Raw genomic sequence first — 20,360 nt, 5'->3', positions numbered from 1 at the left:
AAGGCGGAGCTCCAGTTTCAGGATTTGTTTTGGATGGTAGTGAGCGCTGATTACTTAACACCAAAACACTAAGAACAGAGTCTAAAAACTGGACTTCATAAATCAATGGGCGATGTCACATAGGCTGCATCCATCTTTTATATACAGTCTATGGTGTAGAGGCTGCTGTAATCATGGCTGAAGCAGAGGGAGGAGGTCAGGGTGGATGGATGGGCCGATGGACTTCAACAAGACGATGTTGTTTGTGTCCTAACAACAAACCAGCAGCTGTCCGTCGGTCCGTGTGCTCCCGTACAGCTTGAAAACCACACTAGCTAGCATTAGCTTAGCACGCCACCCTGTGGTCACTTCTGACCCCCCCGGAGGTTCATCTTCAGCCGGTCTGTGTCACTGCTCGTTTCGGGGAGTCAGGAGTGTCAAACTTAAACTCCAAACGTTCTCCTGCTGTAAAGAGGTTTAATTCTGAAATTGTTCCAGTGTAATAAATCATCCGTTTGTCGTCCGGTCACTTTTTCCTCGTTACGAAGAAACGAAAGAAACTCGTCAGCATTGCTTTTTTCCTCAGTTCGTACTCTAAGAAAAAAGCTAGGAAAAAAAAAACCTGAAATTTTCTGTTCACAGAAAGGTTATTTTTCACTGAATGGGAACAAATGGGAGCATCTGTGACTTCCTGTAAAGGGTAAAGGTCACACAGGAACCTGGTTGAGTGCTATGGAGCCGTCCTTGAAGCTGACAGCCGGGTTTGAGTTGTTTTTTTTGGTTCTGATTCTCTTAATTTAACATTCTGTCTGAAGTTAATTTCGCCATTTCATCGTTAATAACCACGCCACCCTCATGTCCGCAGTCTGACCTTTGATTTCCTGTCAGTGTAAATTTGCTTTGTGAGATTTTTTGCATGAAATCATCATAACGAGTTCCTTTCTGCATCTTTGGGTTCATTTTTTTTATTCTTTCCTCTCTTTCTTTCTTTTATTCTTTCGTTTTCTTTCTGTTGTGGATTTTCTGTTGAAACGTGACCCGGCTGCAGCCAAACTGCGGCCAGTGGCGGCTGAGGGCGGAGCTAGTACTCACAGCCGGCTGCAGCGCTGCATGAGGAGAGCCCGCAGCCTGCAGCAACGCATGCAACTGCAACTGCAGCAGCAGCAGGACTCAGAGGCAGGCAGAGAGAAACCACCACAGCAGCAGGAGGAGGAGGAAGGGCAGCAGCTCCAGGAACAGCACAGGTACCGCTGCAGTCTGATCAGCCAATCAGAACGCACTAACAGGTGGACTCACATTTTAAACTGGTGTTGCTGCTAAAGATGTTTTTTACATGTCTGTTAGTTTCTGTATGAAACCCTTTTTATTCCTGATGTATGAACCTAAAATGAGACCTTACCCGCCTCTCTGACAGCCTGCAGAGGTCAGAGGTGGAGGGTGACGGCTTTACCTGAACTTGGAACACAAACTCTGAGAAACTTTTCCACCATTTTGTCCTTTTCAGCACACGTGTTGCTTCATATGATCAAAAGCTTGTGAGTGGGCTCTAAAAATCAAAGCTCAGGTTTATAAAGCGGTCGATGTCCCCTCAGGGTCACAGGAAGGGCGGGGCAACTGTTGTGTTGGCGTGACCGTCTACGATCATGTGGGATGATGGCATCTGTACGCTCTGTAGCTCAGGACGTTTCCTCTGAATGTTCTCCTGGAATGTCCTGAAGTGTCTGATGGAGAACTCCACGCTGACAGCTGCCTAACCCTGTGAGCGCTGTCCTGCTCACAGTCATTCTCCCCCTGCAGGCTTTCAAACCGGCAACTCTTCAGCTGAAACGTGAAACTGAAGCTGTTCCTAAAGCAGTCCAGAGCGTGATCGTGAAGGGAGGTCGGCCAAATTTACCTCAGGCTGCTGTTTCTACTCACGATCTCAACTCATGATCTGAACAGCGTCCGTTCCTCTCTGCCAACGTTAAACTGTGACCGCGTGGAGCACCGACTTCCTGGCATTTAACTCCTCTTGGGAGGAAGCTTCAACCAAAGCAGAGGCTAAATCTGGAGCTAAACTGGGCTGTAATTTTTTTTTTTCTCCCACTGCATGAAGGTAAAAAGTCCGTCTGTGGTCATGAAATGATAGGGTGACACCTAGTGGTGAAATCAAAGACCTGTTCTGTCCCTGTCTGTGGGTGAAGGCGCAAACCTCAGTTTAAAGGCTCCTCAGACGAGAGTCTGTCAGTGACCTTTGACATCTGTTTAATGAGTGCAGAATAACAGCAAACAGCAGCGCTGCTGAACCCGAGTGAAGCAAACACAGAGGGACAGAATCCCTGAAACGGCTCTGTGTCGGGTTCGTGTGCACTCAGTACAAAGCAGCCGTGTGAAGGAGTCCTGGTTAAACTAGGAAGTTTGCACATGGTCAGAGAGTAAGTGCCAAAGGTTTGGAGGTCGAGGACAGGACGGAGATGCCGATCGGCCAATCAGCAGCAGCATATCGACAGGCGACCACACGAGCAACAGAGATCTGTTCAGGTTTCTCAGATCAAAGTGAGGCTTCGTGTTCACGTGTAGAGTTTGTGTTAGAACTCTTCATGGAACACTTCAGCCTCAGATATTTTCACGGTTCATCAGGAAAAACTTAGGATGTTAAAAATGTCACTGCTGTTCTTTGCCGAGCCGGCGCAGGGTCTGAAACTCAGCAAAGTTTTTTAACATCTTCAGTTCTTCTGCTTTCCTGATGAGCCATGAAAATATCTGAAACCCGGGCCACAGGTTTGACACCCCTGTTCTAAACAAATGTTAACCGGCAGCTCTTTTTGTCATCTTGGATTAAGTTGAACTAAACGGCGCCCACTTACCCCCATAAAGGAAACGTTTCACGCTGTTATTTTCACAGCTTTATCCTGATTATGTTCATGAAGCTAAAATCCTCGTGAGGTTAAGTCTGATGCGTTAGCCCTGCTGTGCACGGGTGTTACATCAGTCTGTCGACAGCACAGCGCCATCTTCAGGCTGGAAAACGAACTGTTAAAGAGCATACATCAGGCCTTCTCTTTTCACTGGTTGTCCTCAAAACAGTCCCCACATGCAGTCCTGGGTCAGTCACGTATCGGGGGGCGGTGTTGGTTTGCTTCCTCTATAAAAGACAGGTGGTCACATGACTCTCAGACCAGCTCAGCAGGTGGTCTGAGGGGTCGGACACCAAACTAATGCCGCTTCTCTCTCTCTCTCTCTGCAGTGAAAAGCCTCTCTCATGCCGAGTACTTCTGACAGAGATGCACAGAAACCAATCAGCTGCCACTCAGGAGCAGCAGACGCCACCTTCGCCTCCCTCCACCTGCCTCGTTAAGCCCCTCCCTCCCCAGTCCAGTTTGGTGGCTGAACCCGCCCCTCCGAGTTCACCTCGGCAGGACAGGAACATCCTCTGTAATGCCAGCTCCCTCCCTGCTCTGTGTGTGGACACACCTGTGGAAGACCCAGTTCCACCTCCACCTGAAGAGGCGGAGCCTTCAGTGCAGTGGACCAGAACGTCTCCTGCCTCTCTGCCTCCAGTACAAGCTCCACCCCCACCCAGGTTGTATCCCCGAACCCCATCACCTGTCGGGATGGTGAACCCGGAGCCGTATTACACCAGACAGCCACAGGCCCCACCCCCCGACTCTAGCCCCAGCCCTGTACTAGCCCCACCCCCTCCCACTCATCCAACCAGGAACTGGTCCTGCTTACACCTGGACCAAGCTGATGATGTCGATTCTCCCAGCCCACCAGTTGGCTCGCCCCTGTACTCACCGCCAGACTCCCCTGCCATCGCCCCCACCGCGAGCCGCCTGGGTCCGCCCTCCCCCCCCCCACCCAGAGCGGCGTTGCCTGTGGAGCGCTGGGCTGAAAATGTCAACAGGTATTACGGCTCTCAGAGCACGGGGGGAGGAGGAGGGGACGCGACGCCTGGCGAGGAGCTTTCAGAGCTGGACTCACTGTACCAGGCCAGTCTGCTGGCTCCCAGCATGCCCCGGGGCAGCCGAGGAGTCAGCCCTCAGCCCAGTGTCAGCAGACCAGGTAGGAAGCAGAGAGGAACCGACACCAAACTTGAGCGTTTTGGCCACGGCCATGTTAGCTGCATGATCAGCTAATGATGCTTCTGGGGTCTGATATCAGTCTGCATCCACAGACTGCTCTGCAGCAAAAGTCTAAACGTGTTTGTTTCTGCTGTAAAGCTTTAACTGCAGCGCCTCTGCTGGACGGCAGAGGAACTGCAGCTGTGTGGGCCTCATTTTTCTGCCCTCAGAAGTTAATGATATTTATATTTATCCACAATTTCAGCCAATTAAATGTTACTTTTAATTCATTATCTGTGGTCACACCCTTTACTTAAGTCATTAAAGTTAATTCTTCCAGCTGAGATGCTCCTTGATCCTCTGAGATCCTTGAAGCTTTAAAAGCTTCTTCGGGACCTGTATTTGTTTGATGTGATCTGTTCACACTGATATTTCTGCATGTCACAGTCATAAGCAGCAATCATCAGACCTCAAATGTGTCTATATTAAAAAAATGACTTCAAGTTATTTTAACACAGAAGGAGTCACAGCTAGAAGATGATCCTGGTTTCTAAATGCAGTAGGGCTGCAACGATTAGTCGACAATAATCGACAATAAAAATAGTTTAAGACAAATTTAATTGTCGATAAGTTGTTTTTTTATTACTGATGATTTTTTTTTTTTTTTTAACGGAGTGAGACGTCTTCTTGTCCGTCTATCTCTGGCGAGCTTCACACATGTTAAGTGATGACGTAGAATTCCGTTTCCGGGTCCAAACTGTCACGTGATCAATATGCCGCAGTGCTGTGTCCCTGATTGTTTTAACCGATCCGACTCGAAAAAAAACACTCAGCTGTGATTTTACCGATGAGAAACAGAAGCGGAAATAACTGCAGCTGATGAGGTATGTTACAATCATCTTTAATAGTGAACAGTCACTGTTTATTTAGGAGCATTTGGACCCGGAAATGACGTCAGACGTGCTCTCCTCCTACGACTGCTATGAAGTGATGAGATATGACTGTCATATCAGCGTGTGTGTGTGTGTGTAGGTGTGAGGAGGATGCAGTCGGGACCTGGACGGTCGAAAACACCGACAGCTGAGATCGAGAGGTACGCCTACAGAAGCCCGGCCCCAGCTCTGCAGCAGGTGGGGCAGACAGGAAGCTGCATATTAAAGTAGCCGCGCGGCTCCGGCCTCGTTTTTCTCTGTAAAATCAGTGCAGACTGCAGCAGCTGCACATGATGATGATGATGATGATGATGATGATGATGATGATGATGATGATGATGATGATGATGCTCCTTCAGTTCGTGTGAACTTTAAAGAAACCTGAACTTTCCTGTTGGACTTGCAGCCGCCGTCAGGCGAAGACGAGAGCTACAGCGCCGAAAACCTGCGACGCATCGCCCGCAGCCTCAGTGGAACCGTCATCGGGTCGCGACCCCAAAACCTCGGCCCCTCCCACAGCTGTGTAAGACGTGCACACACACACACACACACAGAGCCCAGCATCATCATCTCTTGAGTGTTTGCTGCAGCCTTCTTGCTGCCACCTTCTTGCTGCCACCTTGTGTTCACACAGTGTAACTGCAGCCAGGTTCAGTTTCTGCACTGCATGCAGAGAAGAACTGATCGTCACAGTTTTCAGAGCGCTCGTTATGTAGGACTGCACAGCATTTTTACCCCCGGCCCACAGCAGGACTGACCCTTCCATCTGCTGCTGCTTACACTAAATCAGCGTACCTGCAGGTACCTGATCCAGTCCAGGACTTTGTAAGTCTTCAAAAGTTTTTTCTGTCTAAAACTCAGATATTTGCTGTCATACACAGTTGGATCTGTAAGTATCCCCACAGTGACACAGCTTTTGAATTTTAAATCAGTGAGATGTGACTGAAGTGCAGACTCTCAGCTCTGGTGCAGGGAGTTGGAAAAAAAAATCACTGCATTAACTGTTAAAGAACTGCAGTCATTTTTATACACAGTCCTCCATTTTCAGAGGCTCAAAATTAATTTATACCAACTAACAATTTTATATATTTCCACTTTTTGGAGTCAAAGTCAGAGAGGCTGAGAGGGTTTGGACATGTGCAGAGGAGGGAGGGTGGAGATACTGGAGCTGCAGGCGGGAGGAGAAGACGACCTCAGAGGAGGTTGGTGGATGGAGGAGGACATGCAGAGGCTGCAGAGAACATAATTTTAACTAAAATTAGTACAAAAAGTAAGAAATGTTTGGATTAGTTGTTGTAACGAAGCTTCCTGGCAGTAAATCTCACACTGTTGGAAAACCTGTTTATTTAATGGAGCCACACCTGTGAGCTGCACCGGGCTGCTCTCTGATTGGTCACTGATGGCCTCCCTCACTTCCTCTGAGATCTTTTTTTTTATTTAAAATGAGTGAAAATACAAATTTATCACTTTGCTGAAAATCTGTGACTCTGATTAAAGGCCTGAAATTAAAGCAGAGTCTGCACTTCGGTCACAGCGTGATTGATTTTATAATCCACTGTGACGCTGCGCAGAGACAAAACCACCAAAAATGAGGCTCAGACTCTCCAGGTGAAGCCTGTGAGGAGGTTAAAGCTGCAGCCACACCTGCAGTTTCAGCCTGTGACTTCAGGTGTCCGGCGTACAAATCAACAAGGATGCAGAATATTGAACTGGAATCTCCTCTGAGGAGGATGAAGATGCAGGCAGAGAAACCCGCAGCAGCAGCTTCCTGCCTGTCTGCACGCTTCGCTCTCCTTCCTGTGCCGCTGGCGTTCAGCCATCTCGTATTCAGCCCTCAGGAATCGCCTCAGGCCGCCGCATTAAACATTGATCGGCAGTTTAGTTCTCCCATTAAGCTCTCAACCTCGCCGCTCGCCGCAAGGCGAAGCCGGCCGACAGCAGAGCTCCGACCGCAGATCTCTGCGTCAGATCCTCGTGGTGTTTCGTCGGCCTGAGGGTTTGATTCCCTCTCCGCGGCGTCAATAACTCAACATGAGGGGAATTAGAGTGAAAAGCAGCAGCAGAGGTCCTCAGAAACACACCAGAGTCCATGCACACGGGCGACGTGCCGAGGACCATCAGACGTGTGAGGTCTGTGTCACAGTCGATCATGTCCCCCCTCCCCAAAAAAGCTTGCATCTTAAAGATACAAGCCCCCCCATGTTTGTTTTATGATTTTTTTTTTCATTCATCATGTAAACATGTTTTCATTTCTCTCTCCTCTCCCTCTGACGCCTCCATTTTTATCTTCTCTTCTTCCTCCTGTCTTCATCACCCCTCCATCTTTTCTTCATCCATCATCTTTTCCCCCCTCCTCCCCCTGAAGGACCCCTCTGTGTCCAGACCCCCCCTCAGACACTCCTCCTCCTCTTCCCTCCTGCGTCACTCCAGATCCTCCACTCTGCATCTCCCCTCCACTGCAGATCACTCCTCCTACCACCACCAGCCCCGACACCACGGCCCCTCTGCTCCTGCACCTTCTCCTCCCACACAGCACCCCCCCACGCAGACATCACGGCCCCCCAGCTCAGGGCCCGCATCCAGGGGACACTCAGGTAACCTGCTGGCCCTTCACCTGCACGCTGCTCCTTCAGGGAGGGTGGAGGTCCTTCAGAAGTCTCACGTTTAATCAGTTGTGTCAGTTTTGTTTTCCTGAATTTAAATCTGATGATCTGTAATGAATCAGAGACAGTCGTTCCACCGTCACGGCTCTGCAGGGAACGAGTCGTTTATTAATTATGAAGCGAAAAATCCGAGGAGGCCCTGAACTGATCAGACATCTGGCTTTAAAACAGCAGCAGCGTGTTTGGGATCCTGCAGAAATCAGCAAGAAGCTGAAACAGACACGGGTCTGACCGAGCATGATGGGAAATGTAGTCCAGGAAACGCTCGACTGAAATCTGGGATCAGATTAAAACTCAGATTTTCTTGGTTGTCTCTGAATTTGGTCTCAGTGCCGCTTATAAAACTGGGCGTCCACCAAAAGAAAATCAACAGTTTTGTTTATCAGTTAGCCAAAAATTTTATCTGAGCCTTTCACACCTACAGAACTGTGCAAAAGTCTTGAGCCACCCCTCATTTCTTTTTGTTTTGCAGGAAAATGTATTTAAAGGTGCAAACATGGAAATCCAGCAGAGTACAGTTCTAAGGCGCTTTATTCTGAAGGCAGCTTCCTGTCGGTGCTGTCAGCGGTCTGCAGGGACAGTTCTCCAGGCTTCTTCTCTTTGCAACAACAATCTAAAGAGAACACAAAATCCTATTTTATGTAATCTTTGGTGTTTTTCATAGATTCAACAAAGAAATGGGAACAGATGATGTTTCTGTGACAGGCTGCTGGGAGCAAAGAGCCCAAAGATCCAGTTCAAACTGGTTCATCCTCTGAGTTTGGAGCCTTTTGATGCTTCAGTGAGTCAGAGGTCAGAGGCTTAAATAAAAACTGGTCAGGTACGAGGACTGGACTGAAGATGAGTGAAAAAGAAACTGCTGCTCAAGAGCATGTTAGAAATACAGGAACGTCTGGCTGCTCGGAGACATAATATAAAGAGATGAGGGAGGCTCAAGAGTTTTGCACGGTGCTGTGCATGTGGCTCCAGGAGAAAACTGTGTGTGTGTGTGTGTGTGTGTGTGTGTGTGTGTGTGTGTGTGTGTGTGTGTGTGCGCGCGCGCGCGCGTGTGTGAACCCTGTTTCTGACTGTTTTCTCCTCCCCCTCCCCCTCAGGAGCTGGTGCGAGCGTCCAGCAGCAGTTTCTGGTTGTGTCTAACCGGCGTCAGACTCTCTCAGGTCAAGGCCTCCACAGCATCCCGCTGAGTTACGGCACACTGCCTCGAGCTCCTCGCCGAGCCCCGCCTCCCTCCACCTCCTCCCTCCCCAGGCCCAGAGTCGGCACCGGTGCCGTTCCCCCTCCGGGACCGCAGAGCCTCTACGCCACCCTGCTCCGCCCTCGTCGCTCTGCCGGCGGCGCTAACAGCCAATACGGGCAGCCATCGCCGCCTGCTAACATCAGCGGGTCATCCGGCTACACCCCGCAGCTCATCAGGTTGTCAGACGGCCCCGCCCACCCGCTCCGCCTGGACGTCCCCCCTGAGAGCGACTGGCGGCGTGATGCCGACTACAGGACAGTCCAGCCTGGCTCCTCGTGGGACCCCCGCTCCGCTCGCCACCCACAGCCTCCTCGGCCCCGCAGGGCCCCCCAGCTCTGCTCGCTCTGCCAGCAGCTTCCTGCCGAGCCGGCGCGCTCCTGCTGCGCTTCCTGTGGCACCTACATGGCTCAGTTCCGGCCGGCCAGCTGATCGGAGCAAAGCTCGCCGCGGTGAGTTTTACTGCAAATGTGACTCACTGACATCGCAACGTGCCGACGGATCGCCGTTCTGTCTGCACCGTGATGATGTCACTTTGGAGGAAAGCTCTCCGATTGGCTCTGCAGCTTCGTCCGAGGATCCGCACCCTGAAAACACCCATCACGGTCCCATTTTCAGACTTCCATCATGGATCGGCTGCACTGACCTGCTCCTGCTGCTCCGGGCGCCTCGCTGATCTCTCCCATACAAACACGAATGTCAGCTGGATTCAAGCACATCTGCATTTCTAACAGGAAGCAGCGGAGCGACCACCTGCTGTGTGCTCAGTCCTCAGCTGTGATTGGATCAGTTTGCTTTTAGTCAGATACTCTTTGTTCTTTGAGTCCTGATCTGTAGATTTTAGTGAATCATAGAGAAATCTTTAATTATGGGTTGTGGGAACATTGAGAAATTATATTTCTGTAAAAATTAAAATGATGCATCTCTGCAGACCCAGACTGTCCATAAAACTGGACGTAGTTGCTGTGACGTTAGTGGATGATTTTTAGAGGCTTTGTGTGACTGACGTCTGGTGCATCCACGCGTCTCGTGTGATAGAAGTGTTAGCGTACCAGTCAGTGCACATGAACATCAGCTCGTGTGTTTTCAGAGAAACATCATTTCATCCAGATGAACCTCTCAGCATCCACCACGCCGACCCGGCGAGGGTTTGGATTCATTCGTCATCACCGTCATTATATTTTAGTCTGTTTGGAGGTTTTAGCTGAAAAACTGTAACACCAGTTTAAAGGTAGTGTCTGAGGTGTCAAACATAGGTCCTGGGGGCCAGAACAGGCCCATCAAAGGGTCCAGTCTGGACCACTTTGCAAACTATGAAGAGGAAGGCTTAAACGTTTGGACTTTGTGACGAGGCAGAGGTCCGAGTTCCCTTCAGTTTTACAGGCTGACAGGAACCCTCGTGGCCGCCGTAAAACATCAAATGAAGTAAAAACGTTAAACAGACGAAACGTTTGTCGTTTTCGTGGAGGTTTCTTCGGCTGCAGATTTGATTTTTCAGTCTGTTAAATGTTTTGAAAGGAGGAAACATTTGAAGGCTCGTTACGTTTAAATCAGGCCGTTTGAGGCCCTGACCCGGTCGCTGGTGACGGGTGGATGTTATGAAGGGCGCTGGCTCACGTTTGTAGGAAATTGTTTGAAATCTTTGTAGCTTTTCACATCCTCAGCTCTGATTGGATGAGCAGCAGATGCTGTGTTTGGCTGTGCAGGACTTCCTCTGAGCTCTCTAAATATCCTATTTTTTTTTCTGTAGCTGTGCGTAGATAAACTAACCTGAGCGTACTCACCTGTAGCCTGAGCAGGGCCGGCTCGTTTCTCTTCTGTAGATGATTTTAGATGAATAACCGCAGCTTTGTTTGAGCAGCTAATATTTAGCATGTTTCCGGCTCACCTGACGCTGGTGTTCGTTTGTTGTCGTGACGACGTCTGTCAGCGCGGTGGCTCGACTGCTTTTAGTGCACTTTACAAGTGTCGACGATAGACTTCCTTTCCCTCGTTGCCAATTTCTTTCGGCTTCCCTCGTTTTTCCCCGCTCTGATTGGCTCATTAGATTTTCTGCCAAGAATCCAGTGCTGGCTCCGCCCACTCCGGTGGTGCAGGTGAGTTCAAACTAAATCTGATCTGAAGTCAAAGGTTCGATTAAAAGCCTTGTGATGGTTTAAGGATCAGAGTTACTGTTTCAGATCAGACGGAGTCATTTTTACATTGTGTTTGTTTCTTTTTGGGTTTTTGCTTTGCCAGGTTTTTTTTTTTGGTATATTTTTGATGCTTATTTTTCTACACTGTAGACTGAACAGAGATGATGATTAAAATGTTTAAGGAAAACTTGAAGTTTCTTATTGTTTCCATCTTGTTTTGGGTTTTAATGATACAGAAAAGATCGAATTTTTCCTGTCATTTGAACGCTTGCAGGGCGGTACGGAGGCAAACATCACATCATCAGACTTTAGAGGAAAACTCGATAAAAGCTTTATTTTATTTATTGAAATGTTTTTACATCATTAAATGTGACTTTACATTCAAATATTTTCTTCATGTAAAATATGAAAAAGTAAAAATTCCCTTTAAAAAAGTTTCAATAATTCCTCAAAGTTCAGGATCCTCCCTGTCAGCTCGAGTTTACAGTCTGAATAAATTCGCACAGAAACGACCTCCATTTCACACCTGCAGCGCCCACCTTTAGCCCCGCCCACCAGGTATGCACGAGATTCATTCGAGCTAAAAGAAGTCCGTCCAGACTTTGCCTCCTCACCTGATTGAAAACATATGTCGATTATTCTCAGAAGAAACAAGAAAAAGTAGTTTGAATTATTGTTTTCAGACATCACAGCTGGACTCAAACTGAAGCGTGAAGTTTTTCAGATTTCTAAACCTGCTGCTGAAACAGGGCTGGGCTGTACTTCCCTCTAACGCTGAGTCAATGTAGCATCCAGCTGAGAGAGGAAAAGGAAACAATACTAGCAAACAACAGAGGGCTGTTAGCGCCACGCTCAGGTAAGAAGAAAATCGATAAAAATGGGAGCAAAGCGAGCGTGAATATCAGACAAACTCCACAGAGACTGACGCCATTAACCAACCAAAGTCTTCGAGCTCCAATGAACCCGAGTGCTGCTGTGCTCCAACATGTTTCGATAAAGGTTAACATCCATGAAAAAGATCTGGGAGGTTAGCAGGAGGCTAACTTGCTAGTTTCCATCTGAACGTGGGCTCTGATGTTCTGACTTTAAAGGCAAAACGTCCGAACTTTGGACAGAAAACTGAACGATGTTTGGAGGGTTCACGAAATCAGACCTGACACACACTGCCACTTCATTAGGTACACCCTGCTGTTATGGGGTTGGGCCCCGTTTCCTTCAGAGCTGCTTTCATTCAGCTGGCTGCTAGAAACAGATTTGGGTCCATGCTGACATCACAGCGTCACACAGCTGCTGCAGATGTGTCGGCCGTATCCCTGATGGGGATCTCCCGCTCCACATCCCCAAGGAGCTCTGATGGACTGAGATCTGTGACTGTGGAGGCCGTCTGACCGCAAGACAGCAGTTTGTATCACGGTGTGTTCTCCTGCTGGACGCAGCCATCAGAAGATGGTTCACTGAGGTCATAAAGGGATGGACATGGTCAGCAGCAGGTAGGCTGTGGAGTTTAAATGATGCTCAGCTGGTGCTAAAGAGCCCAAAGGATCCATGCTTTCAAACTGAGCCTACCATCAGACCAGGCGACGTTCCTCCAACCTTCTGTTGTCCAGTTTTGGTGCTCTGTGTGAACTGTAGCCTCAGTTTCCTGTTTCTTTGCTGCTGTGATCCAAGCTTCGGAGATGCTCTTCTGCAGACCTCGGTTATAACGAGCGGTTCTTCCTCTCAGCTGGAGGCAGTCTGTCCATCCTCCTCTGACCTCTGACCTCAGCAGCAGTTTCACTCTCTCTCAGACCTGCTCTGTGAACCTCAGAGATGCTGTGAGGAAAATCCCAGCAGATCAGCAGTTTCTGACACACTCAGACCAACAACCACACCACGCTCATCTAAATCATCATCAGTCTGAGGCTCAGTTTGAACTTCAGCGTGTCTGAATGCACCGAGCTGCTGCCACAATACAGAGCAGCTGAACATGTGTACCTAATGAAGTGGCAGTGTGTCCTGTAGGTTTGAGATGACTGCGATTTTCAGGCTGTTTCCAAACTGAAATAAACCAGCTGTAAATATGAATTTTAAAGAAGAATTGAACAAATCCGACAGGTTTATGATTCCAGCCCTGAAACCACAGAAGAAGAAACCGCTTCATCGTTCCTGATCCTCTAAGGTGCGTTCAGTCTCCTGCAACTAAAACTCAGATATAAACAGTTCCTCCAGCTGACAGGCCCACGGCCCCCTCAGGTGGTTGGGTGGAGCAGCAGACCTGCAAACAGGTTGTCCTCTGACTCCGCCCACTCTCCTCCCCTCAGTTCCAGCCTCAGCTGCTCCCCATCCCTCAGCCGCAGGAGGCTGACAGCGGTGACTGGCCCCTCCTCGCTCACTTCCTGCCTCTGCAGAGATACTGACGCACCACCCTCCTCCTCCCCCTTCCTCCTCCTCAGGACCACATGGGCAGGCCCCGGCCTCAGGTGGAGGGTGAGGACAAACAGGTACATCCCATCCACCGGAGCCGTGAAGGTGCCATCGTTGGAGTAAAACTGACCCTGACTCAGTGAAGGTTCAAAGGCAATGCCGCTGGAGACGCTCCGAGGAGACTGAGCCACGAAGAGCAGCGAGCGTTCTGATAGGCTGGATGGAATGGGCTCACCTAGAAAACATAGAAAAAGATGTGAACAAAGAGACAAAAAAAAACAAGAACTTCTAACAGCATTAATTAAAACCACTATTAATAAAACACTGATAGTACCATGGAGTTAGTATTGTGGATCCTTACCTGGTGATTCCCTCCTGCTGCGAGGCTTTCCTCCTCTCCCTGACTCCTCTCTCTGTCCTCTCTTCTTCTCTTTGGTCTTCAGCAGCTGCCACAGTTTATCCAGCTCTAGTGTAGCATCTGACCTCATCAGCACGTCAGCGTTCCTGAAGACGTTCTTGAACACCGTCAGGTGTTGCTCCAGCCCTCTCTTCAGCCACATCACCTCCTCCTGCACTTTGGTGTCCGTGGTTGAGATGTTGGGGCAGGGGCAGGGTTCCTCCTCCAGCTGGGCCAGCCTGCGCTCCATCTCCTCCACCGTTCTCTCCAGGTTCCACAGGTCTCCGCCATCTCCGGGGTGGAAGAGCATTTGCTGCTCCCTGGCGTGCCTCCTTGTGTCATCAGGCAGCCAGGAGGAGGGCTGGTCTGCAGCCGGCACCTCCTCCCTGCCTCCTGAGAACAGAGCAGTCAACAATGAGTCGGATCAAAGGAAAACCAGGAAGTGGCCCTGCTGTTTTTGGATCGCCACAATCTTAAACCTGCATTCTTTCTAATGCCCAGCAGGGGGTGACTCCAGCCTGATTATACAGCAGAAAGTGAGCCTCCTGCTCTGAGCTCAGTAAACACCTCCCTGATGAGTCTCAGTCTGATTGAATAAAACATATTTTGGAAATTCTGAACCAGGAAGCAGGGTAATATGTCAGGTGTGGTCACAGTGATTGACAGCCTGTCGACTATGCAAATGCTAACAAAATGCTAAAAACATTAGCTGCCAACCTGCTGGCTGTTAAGACGGCGACACTTCAGGATTTTTGGACCTGAAGTTTCCTCGTTGACAAAATGGACCATCTTTTCAAAATAAAAGCATCAGCTGCTGTTCTTGCTACACCTGCCTGTACCTGTCCCTTCACAGCTGAAGTCTACCTGTGCTGCCATGCTGCAACATCATGATGCTCTGCTTCTGTTGTCTCAGCTGCTCCTGCAGGAACTGCAGCTGGTCCTTCAGAACCGGAACGGAGATGAGGTCGACCTCTTCCTCCTCCTCCTCCTCCTCGTCCTCCTCCCCCTGGTTGGTTGTCTTCAGGAAGTCAAGCACCTCTTCACCGAGCAGCAGCGTCAGCACTCTGCTGTGTCGGTTAGCATCTTGGAGAAGGGTGTCGAAGGAGGCGGCCAGCACCTTTATGTCCCCGTCCTGCTGTCTGTCCGTGTCATTGAGGCTGGAGACCGAGGCTTTCAGCTGGGTCAGGCTGAGGTCCAGAGACCTGATACTGTTCTGCTCCTGCAGGAGGAGGACGGAGAGCAGCGAAGTCACATGTGTGCACACCATCCTCACACTTAATTCAGTATAAATTTGAATGTGTTTGTAGAATCTGCACATTTTTGTGTCTTTAACAGAAAATGTGGCCAAATGTGCAGCTTTGAGATTCCTTTAAAAGCAGAAGGATAAAGTTTGACTTTAAAAAACAAAACAAAACACAGAATAATAATAATAATCATTACCTGTTATTATTATCTGTGTGAATGAGTTACTTAGCTTTTGCGAACAAGTTATCACCTTTTCTGAACCAGTTATTGTGTGAAGTTATTGATCTGGTTTCCGCCCTGAACGAGCTGAAAGAGTTTTATTTCTCGTACCCTCTGGAGGCCAAGTTGGAGCGCCTTCACCGCCGGCTCCCAGTCGCTGGTCATGCCCCAGTAGCCTCCCCGGCTGTTCTCCTCCAAAGCTAATCGGTTCTCGTTGGCCTGCTCCATCGCATTGGCGACCTGCTTCTCCAGGTGAGCCATGGCAGCCTTCAGGCCCTTGTAGTCGCAGTCTACGCACGACATGTTCTTCCACAGGTAGTCGAAGTCGTCCTCCACCGCTTGCAGTTGTTGAACCTGCTGACTCAGGTTCCTCGCCAGCTCGTTCACCTGATTCAGCACCACCACCTTGGCTCCCTCCACCTCCAGCCCCGTCTCCATGAACAGCACCTGGCTGCGCCGCGCCGTCTGGTTGATGAGCTTTTCCAGCTCCTTAATGTGCTGACTCAGCTGCTGGACGCTGCCCGATGACACCTCCACGTCCTCCATCAGCGCGGTCACCTGCACAGGACACGCCAGAGATCTCACACACGGCCTAAAGCTGAGGAAGAATATCTGCAGGTAATTAACGTGTTCAGGGTCACCTTCACTGTGTTGTTGACGACCGTGTTGTCCAACCGTTTGATGGCCTCCCACAGCGCTGAGGTGTCCGTGGGGGCCTGCAGCAGCTGGTGCGGAGGCAGGGTGGGTGGATGCAGGTCATCCTGCTCCAGCTCATCCTCAGGGATCTGCCACTGGTCCAACTTCAGCTCCATCAGTGTGGCGTTCATGGCCTGCAGGCTGACCTGAGATCAGAGACAGGAGTTATTAAAAGTGTGAGCAGACTGAACACCAGCTGTTAGCTTAGAAACGGAGTCCACTGATCAGACATCAGCGAAGTCATAACATCCAGCGATGATGGTCATTTTTAATGAAAGTGTAAGTCAGTATTTACATTTTTTAATCATTAAAAAAATTCTGAGCATTTTGTGTCTTATGTTGTTTTGGAAAACTATAAATAATGACAATAATAATAAATAAGCCAATAAAAATAATTGGATGGATTAAGAGTCACTTTAAAGATGACAGACCTTCATGTATTCAAACGCGTGGTCTGAGGGTAGGAAAATGAAATCAGGATTTTGTATAATGGTTCATACTGACGTTCAAAAGTGACAGAGCAGTAAATCCTGAGAAGTGTTGGTGGTCCACTGACCTGCAGCATCTTCTGCTGCCGTTTCAGCTTCATGTCCATGTCAGTCTTGAAGCTGGTGAGCATCATGTTGTGCAAGTGCAGCTTCTTCTCCATCTCGGTCTGCTGCGCCTCCATCTGCCTCCGGACCTCCCCGATGCTCCGAGAGACTTCATCTAGTCTGGCATCTTCTGCCTCTACATCATGCTCAGTCTCCTTCAGAGACGTTACCTGATGCCCCGCCCCCAGCTGGCTGCTCTTCAGCTGGGCTACATCGTGAGCCAGGTCTCCTACCTGCCTGCTCAGGTGTTCCAGTGAGCGGTTGAAGCCCTCCATGACCGGCTGCAGCTGGGACCAGACCTGGTCCATCATGTAGGGTACAAGGAGGGGAATGAGGGCATCGGGGTATGGAAGGGGGGCGGCTCCCAGGTCATCTGGAAAAGATTAAAAAGAGATAAAAATGAATTGAATGTAAGGAAATCTCACCCAAGAGGACCAAACAGCACAAAGCTTGTGTGTGTGTGTGTGTGTGTGTGTGTGTGTGTGTGTGTGTGTGTGTGTGTGTGTGTGTGTGTGTTTGTTTGTTTGATGGTCCCGACCAGAAACTGTTGGATCACAAAAAACAAACTGCTGCCCATAAAAACTACTTGGATAGATTTGGGTTTTTAACCCAAATCTATCCAAGTAGTTTTTATGCAAAGAAAACCTTACATGTAACTGAAAAATGACTGTGACAAAACTATTTTATTTCATCATATAATAAGAACAGGTCCTTCTAACCTACAGCACATAACTCAAAACAAAATTACAAGAACAATGAAATGATAATCCAGAAAAACTCTTTGTGGCAGCACCTTTGTTTAAACCAGGACTCAGACAGTGGTCTCCAAAGGTGTCACATCAAATCCCTGTGCCATAAATTAAGGTGTTCCACAGGGATCCATCAATGGACCTCCTTCATTCATCCTGTACACAAATATTATCTCAGCATCCAAATCTGTAATGCACAGTTTTATGCAGATGACATCATTTTATATGCCACTGGCTGTTTTTTTTTATCTGCCTGCTTTAATTTCTGCAGAATTACAAATTGTTGTAAACTGATAAAAAGCAGCACAGCATAAGGTTTAATTATAAGGCTCCATGGCAGAGATTACTGAGTTAACTCTGAGTTAACACACACACATACATACACACATACAAAGACCTTGAGATACTTTAACTTCTGGAGTGAGCACTCCAGCCTTTCTTGCTGAGAACTGTGGCCTCAGACTTGAAGGTGCCAGTTCTCAGCTAATCTTAGCTGTGTGCAAGTTGGAGATCATTGGTCAATGAAGGCAACAGAAGCACATCATCCACAAAAAGAAGAAAGGAGATCCTGAGACCAGCAAACCCTCCACACAGGTTCCACTAACAGACACCAGCACCCTGATATAGACCTTCACAGTTTGATCTCCCTGAAGCTGGAACACACCGCCCGGTCCCCCCCTCCTCAAAGGGGGGGACCACCTCAGTCTGACAGTTCATTTCCTGCTCGTCTGTCTACTGTATAACTGTCCTCTGTGCACAGGTTTCTTTTAAAAAGACAGAGCTTGATTAAATAAAAGACCTAATTGTAAGACACAGGCAGCATATGTGAGAATATCCTGTTACTGGATTCTTGAACACTGGTAGCAGACAGTCATGCTTACAGCTGTCATGACCACACGCTGAGTTAGTGTGGAGGTTTAACCTAGTGGTGGCGCTAGAAGAATACACAGAAGCTCACCAACGTTAGGATACATCTCCTGGGAAACTTCAAACATCTGAAGCAGATTTCTGAAATAAAAACAGAACCACAAGGAGCTTTTCTCACACCCACTCACTCCTGACAAAAACATACCCCCCCCCCAACTGAGTCATGGTTCTCTGGGGTCCTGGAGCTGGTTGTTGTGCTCCGAAATGGAACCAGCTGGGTTTCCAGTCTGAGTTATAAACACAGCAGAGCTCTGCAGGAAAGCAAACACACCTCAGACTGCTGCTGAGGGGCCCCGGGGGGGGGGGGGGGGGCGTGATGGATTGGTACAGAGCGAACAGACTGCAGGACGCTGCCGGTCCTGGACACCGTTCGTTGAAGGTCTGAGCAGCTCCATCTGATCCTGGAGTCTGTGTGCTGACACTTCCTGCTCACAGGCAGCCTCTGAAGGAGAGAACGAGCTGAACTGAACCCCAGTCAGCCTTCAGAGAGGCTCACAAACTGCAGGTGAAAGCACGAAAGCTGTTTTTACTGTCGCCAGAAGCACGCTGCATTATAATCACCACAATGTAACATTCACTGCAGGGAAACATGCATTTGAATTCAGTTTTATTTTGAGCTTAATTCCGGACGCCGGGGACGTCTTTGGAGTTAAGAAAATTGTAAATTATGCACATTTCTTTGCTGAATGCTTGATTTGAACTTCTTGACAGCCACCAGGTTTAAAGTGGGGCTTGGGGTCAGATTTTAGCCACAAACCTCAGAAAAGAGGAGGTTTCAAATCAGCCTTACAGTTTCCATTTAGGGATGGCAAATGGGTGCAAAGTTTCATAAATAGGGCGAGAGCCTGACCTTATACGAGTCACTGCCAACCTGGTTCATGTAAACAGGGTAAAAATGAGGGGTTTTTTTCTAAAAAGTGAAAAACTTTTCTGTCTGTAACTTATTTTTCTATGTTTTTGGGAATTTCCTGAAAATGAATTATTCTTCACAAAGGTGAGAGCAGGAAGTCACCCCTCATCTCTTTATATTTAGCTTCCAAGCAGCCGGACTTTTTCCTTTTTTTAAAGTGCTCATGAGCTTTCTGAAGGTATTTTCCCTTCATTTTCACACTACGTGTGAGGCCTAAAAAACTCACGTCCTAAAGAAACAGGAAACAATCCAGCAGAGACCTGAGAGATGCAGCCGGGCCTTCAGCTTTCCAGCCAATGGTGTTGGAGCTGTTATTATGCATTCATAATTCCAACAGTCAAAAACATCCATCCATCCATCCATCCATCCATCCATCCATCCATCCATCCATCCATCCACTCATCCATCCACTCATCCATCCTCTTCCACTTATCCTGTTCAGGGTCACAGGGGGGCTGGAGCCTATCCCAGCTGACATAGGGCAAGAGGCAGGGTACACCTGTACAGGTCGCCCGCCCATTGCAGGGCCAACACAGAGAGACAGATGACCATCCACACACATTCACACCTATGAGCAATTTAGAGTAGCCAATTAACCTAAGCCCAGTAAGTGCATGTCTTTGGACTGTGGGAGGAAATCCACGCAGACACGGGGAGAACATGCAACAAAAAAAGGTGCAATCGAACCCAGACCTACTAGATGTTATTTTAACTGTGAGGCAGCAGTGCTAACCACCACACCACCGTGCTGCCCCCAGTCAAAACCAATGTTGTTATAAACCCAGAAAAGTGCCATCAGATTTTGATCCTTGTGGAAAGCTTCTGATTGGCAGCAGCTTTATTATTCAGCATGCCAATGATCCCAAACACACTGCCAGTGCAGTAAAAGCATCCCTGGATAGAAGAACACACAGGTGAACACTATCAGTCATGGATCGGCCTCCTCAGAGTGCGGACCTCAGCATCACTGCAGCAGTGTGGGATCATCTAAAGACATCCAAGTCTGGAGAACAGGAAGCTTTACATTTCTTTGGAAAGTTAATCCAGGAAAACTGAATATTTCTGGGATGAAGACAATAATTCTGTGAAGTCAAAATATTTCTAAGTGAAGATGGGGCATACAGTTTTTGGGAGAAAGAATTTTTATTTCATTTAGTGAAACTGCATTATTGGAAACATCTGAGACATTTTTAGAGCTGTTTTAAATTCAGACATTATTACGTGGAAATGAAACT

General features: G+C 48.5%; 2 protein-coding genes across 6 annotated transcripts in view; one reads left to right on the top strand and one right to left on the bottom strand.

Moving 5' to 3' along the window:
* The window catches only part of usp54a (ubiquitin specific peptidase 54a), a 54,784-nt gene extending 43,611 nt beyond the window's left edge, over positions 1-11,173 (top strand). For 4 of the 5 annotated variants that reach the window (XM_030747874.1, XM_030747876.1, XM_030747873.1 and 1 more), the window contains 6 exons: positions 1,028-1,223; positions 3,206-4,023; positions 5,055-5,152; positions 5,361-5,477; positions 7,320-7,548; positions 8,712-11,173. In XM_030747874.1, the coding sequence (XP_030603734.1) occupies positions 1,028-1,223; positions 3,206-4,023; positions 5,055-5,152; positions 5,361-5,477; positions 7,320-7,548; positions 8,712-9,283 (2,030 nt within the window). In that variant the 3' untranslated portion in view covers positions 9,284-11,173. The remainder of the gene's footprint in view (positions 1-1,027; positions 1,224-3,205; positions 4,024-5,054; positions 5,153-5,360; positions 5,478-7,319; positions 7,549-8,711) is intronic. The other variant, XM_030747877.1, reaches the window with a different exon arrangement.
* Positions 11,174-11,360: 187 nt separating this feature from the next.
* The window catches only part of mmrn2a (multimerin 2a), a 28,555-nt gene continuing 19,555 nt past the window's right edge, over positions 11,361-20,360 (bottom strand). The window contains exons 6-11 of the mRNA XM_030748349.1: positions 16,503-16,912; positions 15,892-16,092; positions 15,362-15,808; positions 14,651-15,005; positions 13,751-14,179; positions 11,361-13,624 (exon numbers count right to left, since the gene is read on the bottom strand). Coding sequence (XP_030604209.1) covers positions 13,215-13,624; positions 13,751-14,179; positions 14,651-15,005; positions 15,362-15,808; positions 15,892-16,092; positions 16,503-16,912 — 2,252 coding nt within the window. The 3' untranslated portion in view covers positions 11,361-13,214. The remainder of the gene's footprint in view (positions 13,625-13,750; positions 14,180-14,650; positions 15,006-15,361; positions 15,809-15,891; positions 16,093-16,502; positions 16,913-20,360) is intronic.

Source organism: Archocentrus centrarchus, chromosome 15, assembly GCF_007364275.1.
Source record: "Archocentrus centrarchus isolate MPI-CPG fArcCen1 chromosome 15, fArcCen1, whole genome shotgun sequence".
NCBI lineage: Eukaryota > Metazoa > Chordata > Actinopteri > Cichliformes > Cichlidae > Archocentrus > Archocentrus centrarchus.
Note: the sequence above shows the minus strand (reverse complement) of the source record. Positions and strands in the feature narration are given on the sequence as shown.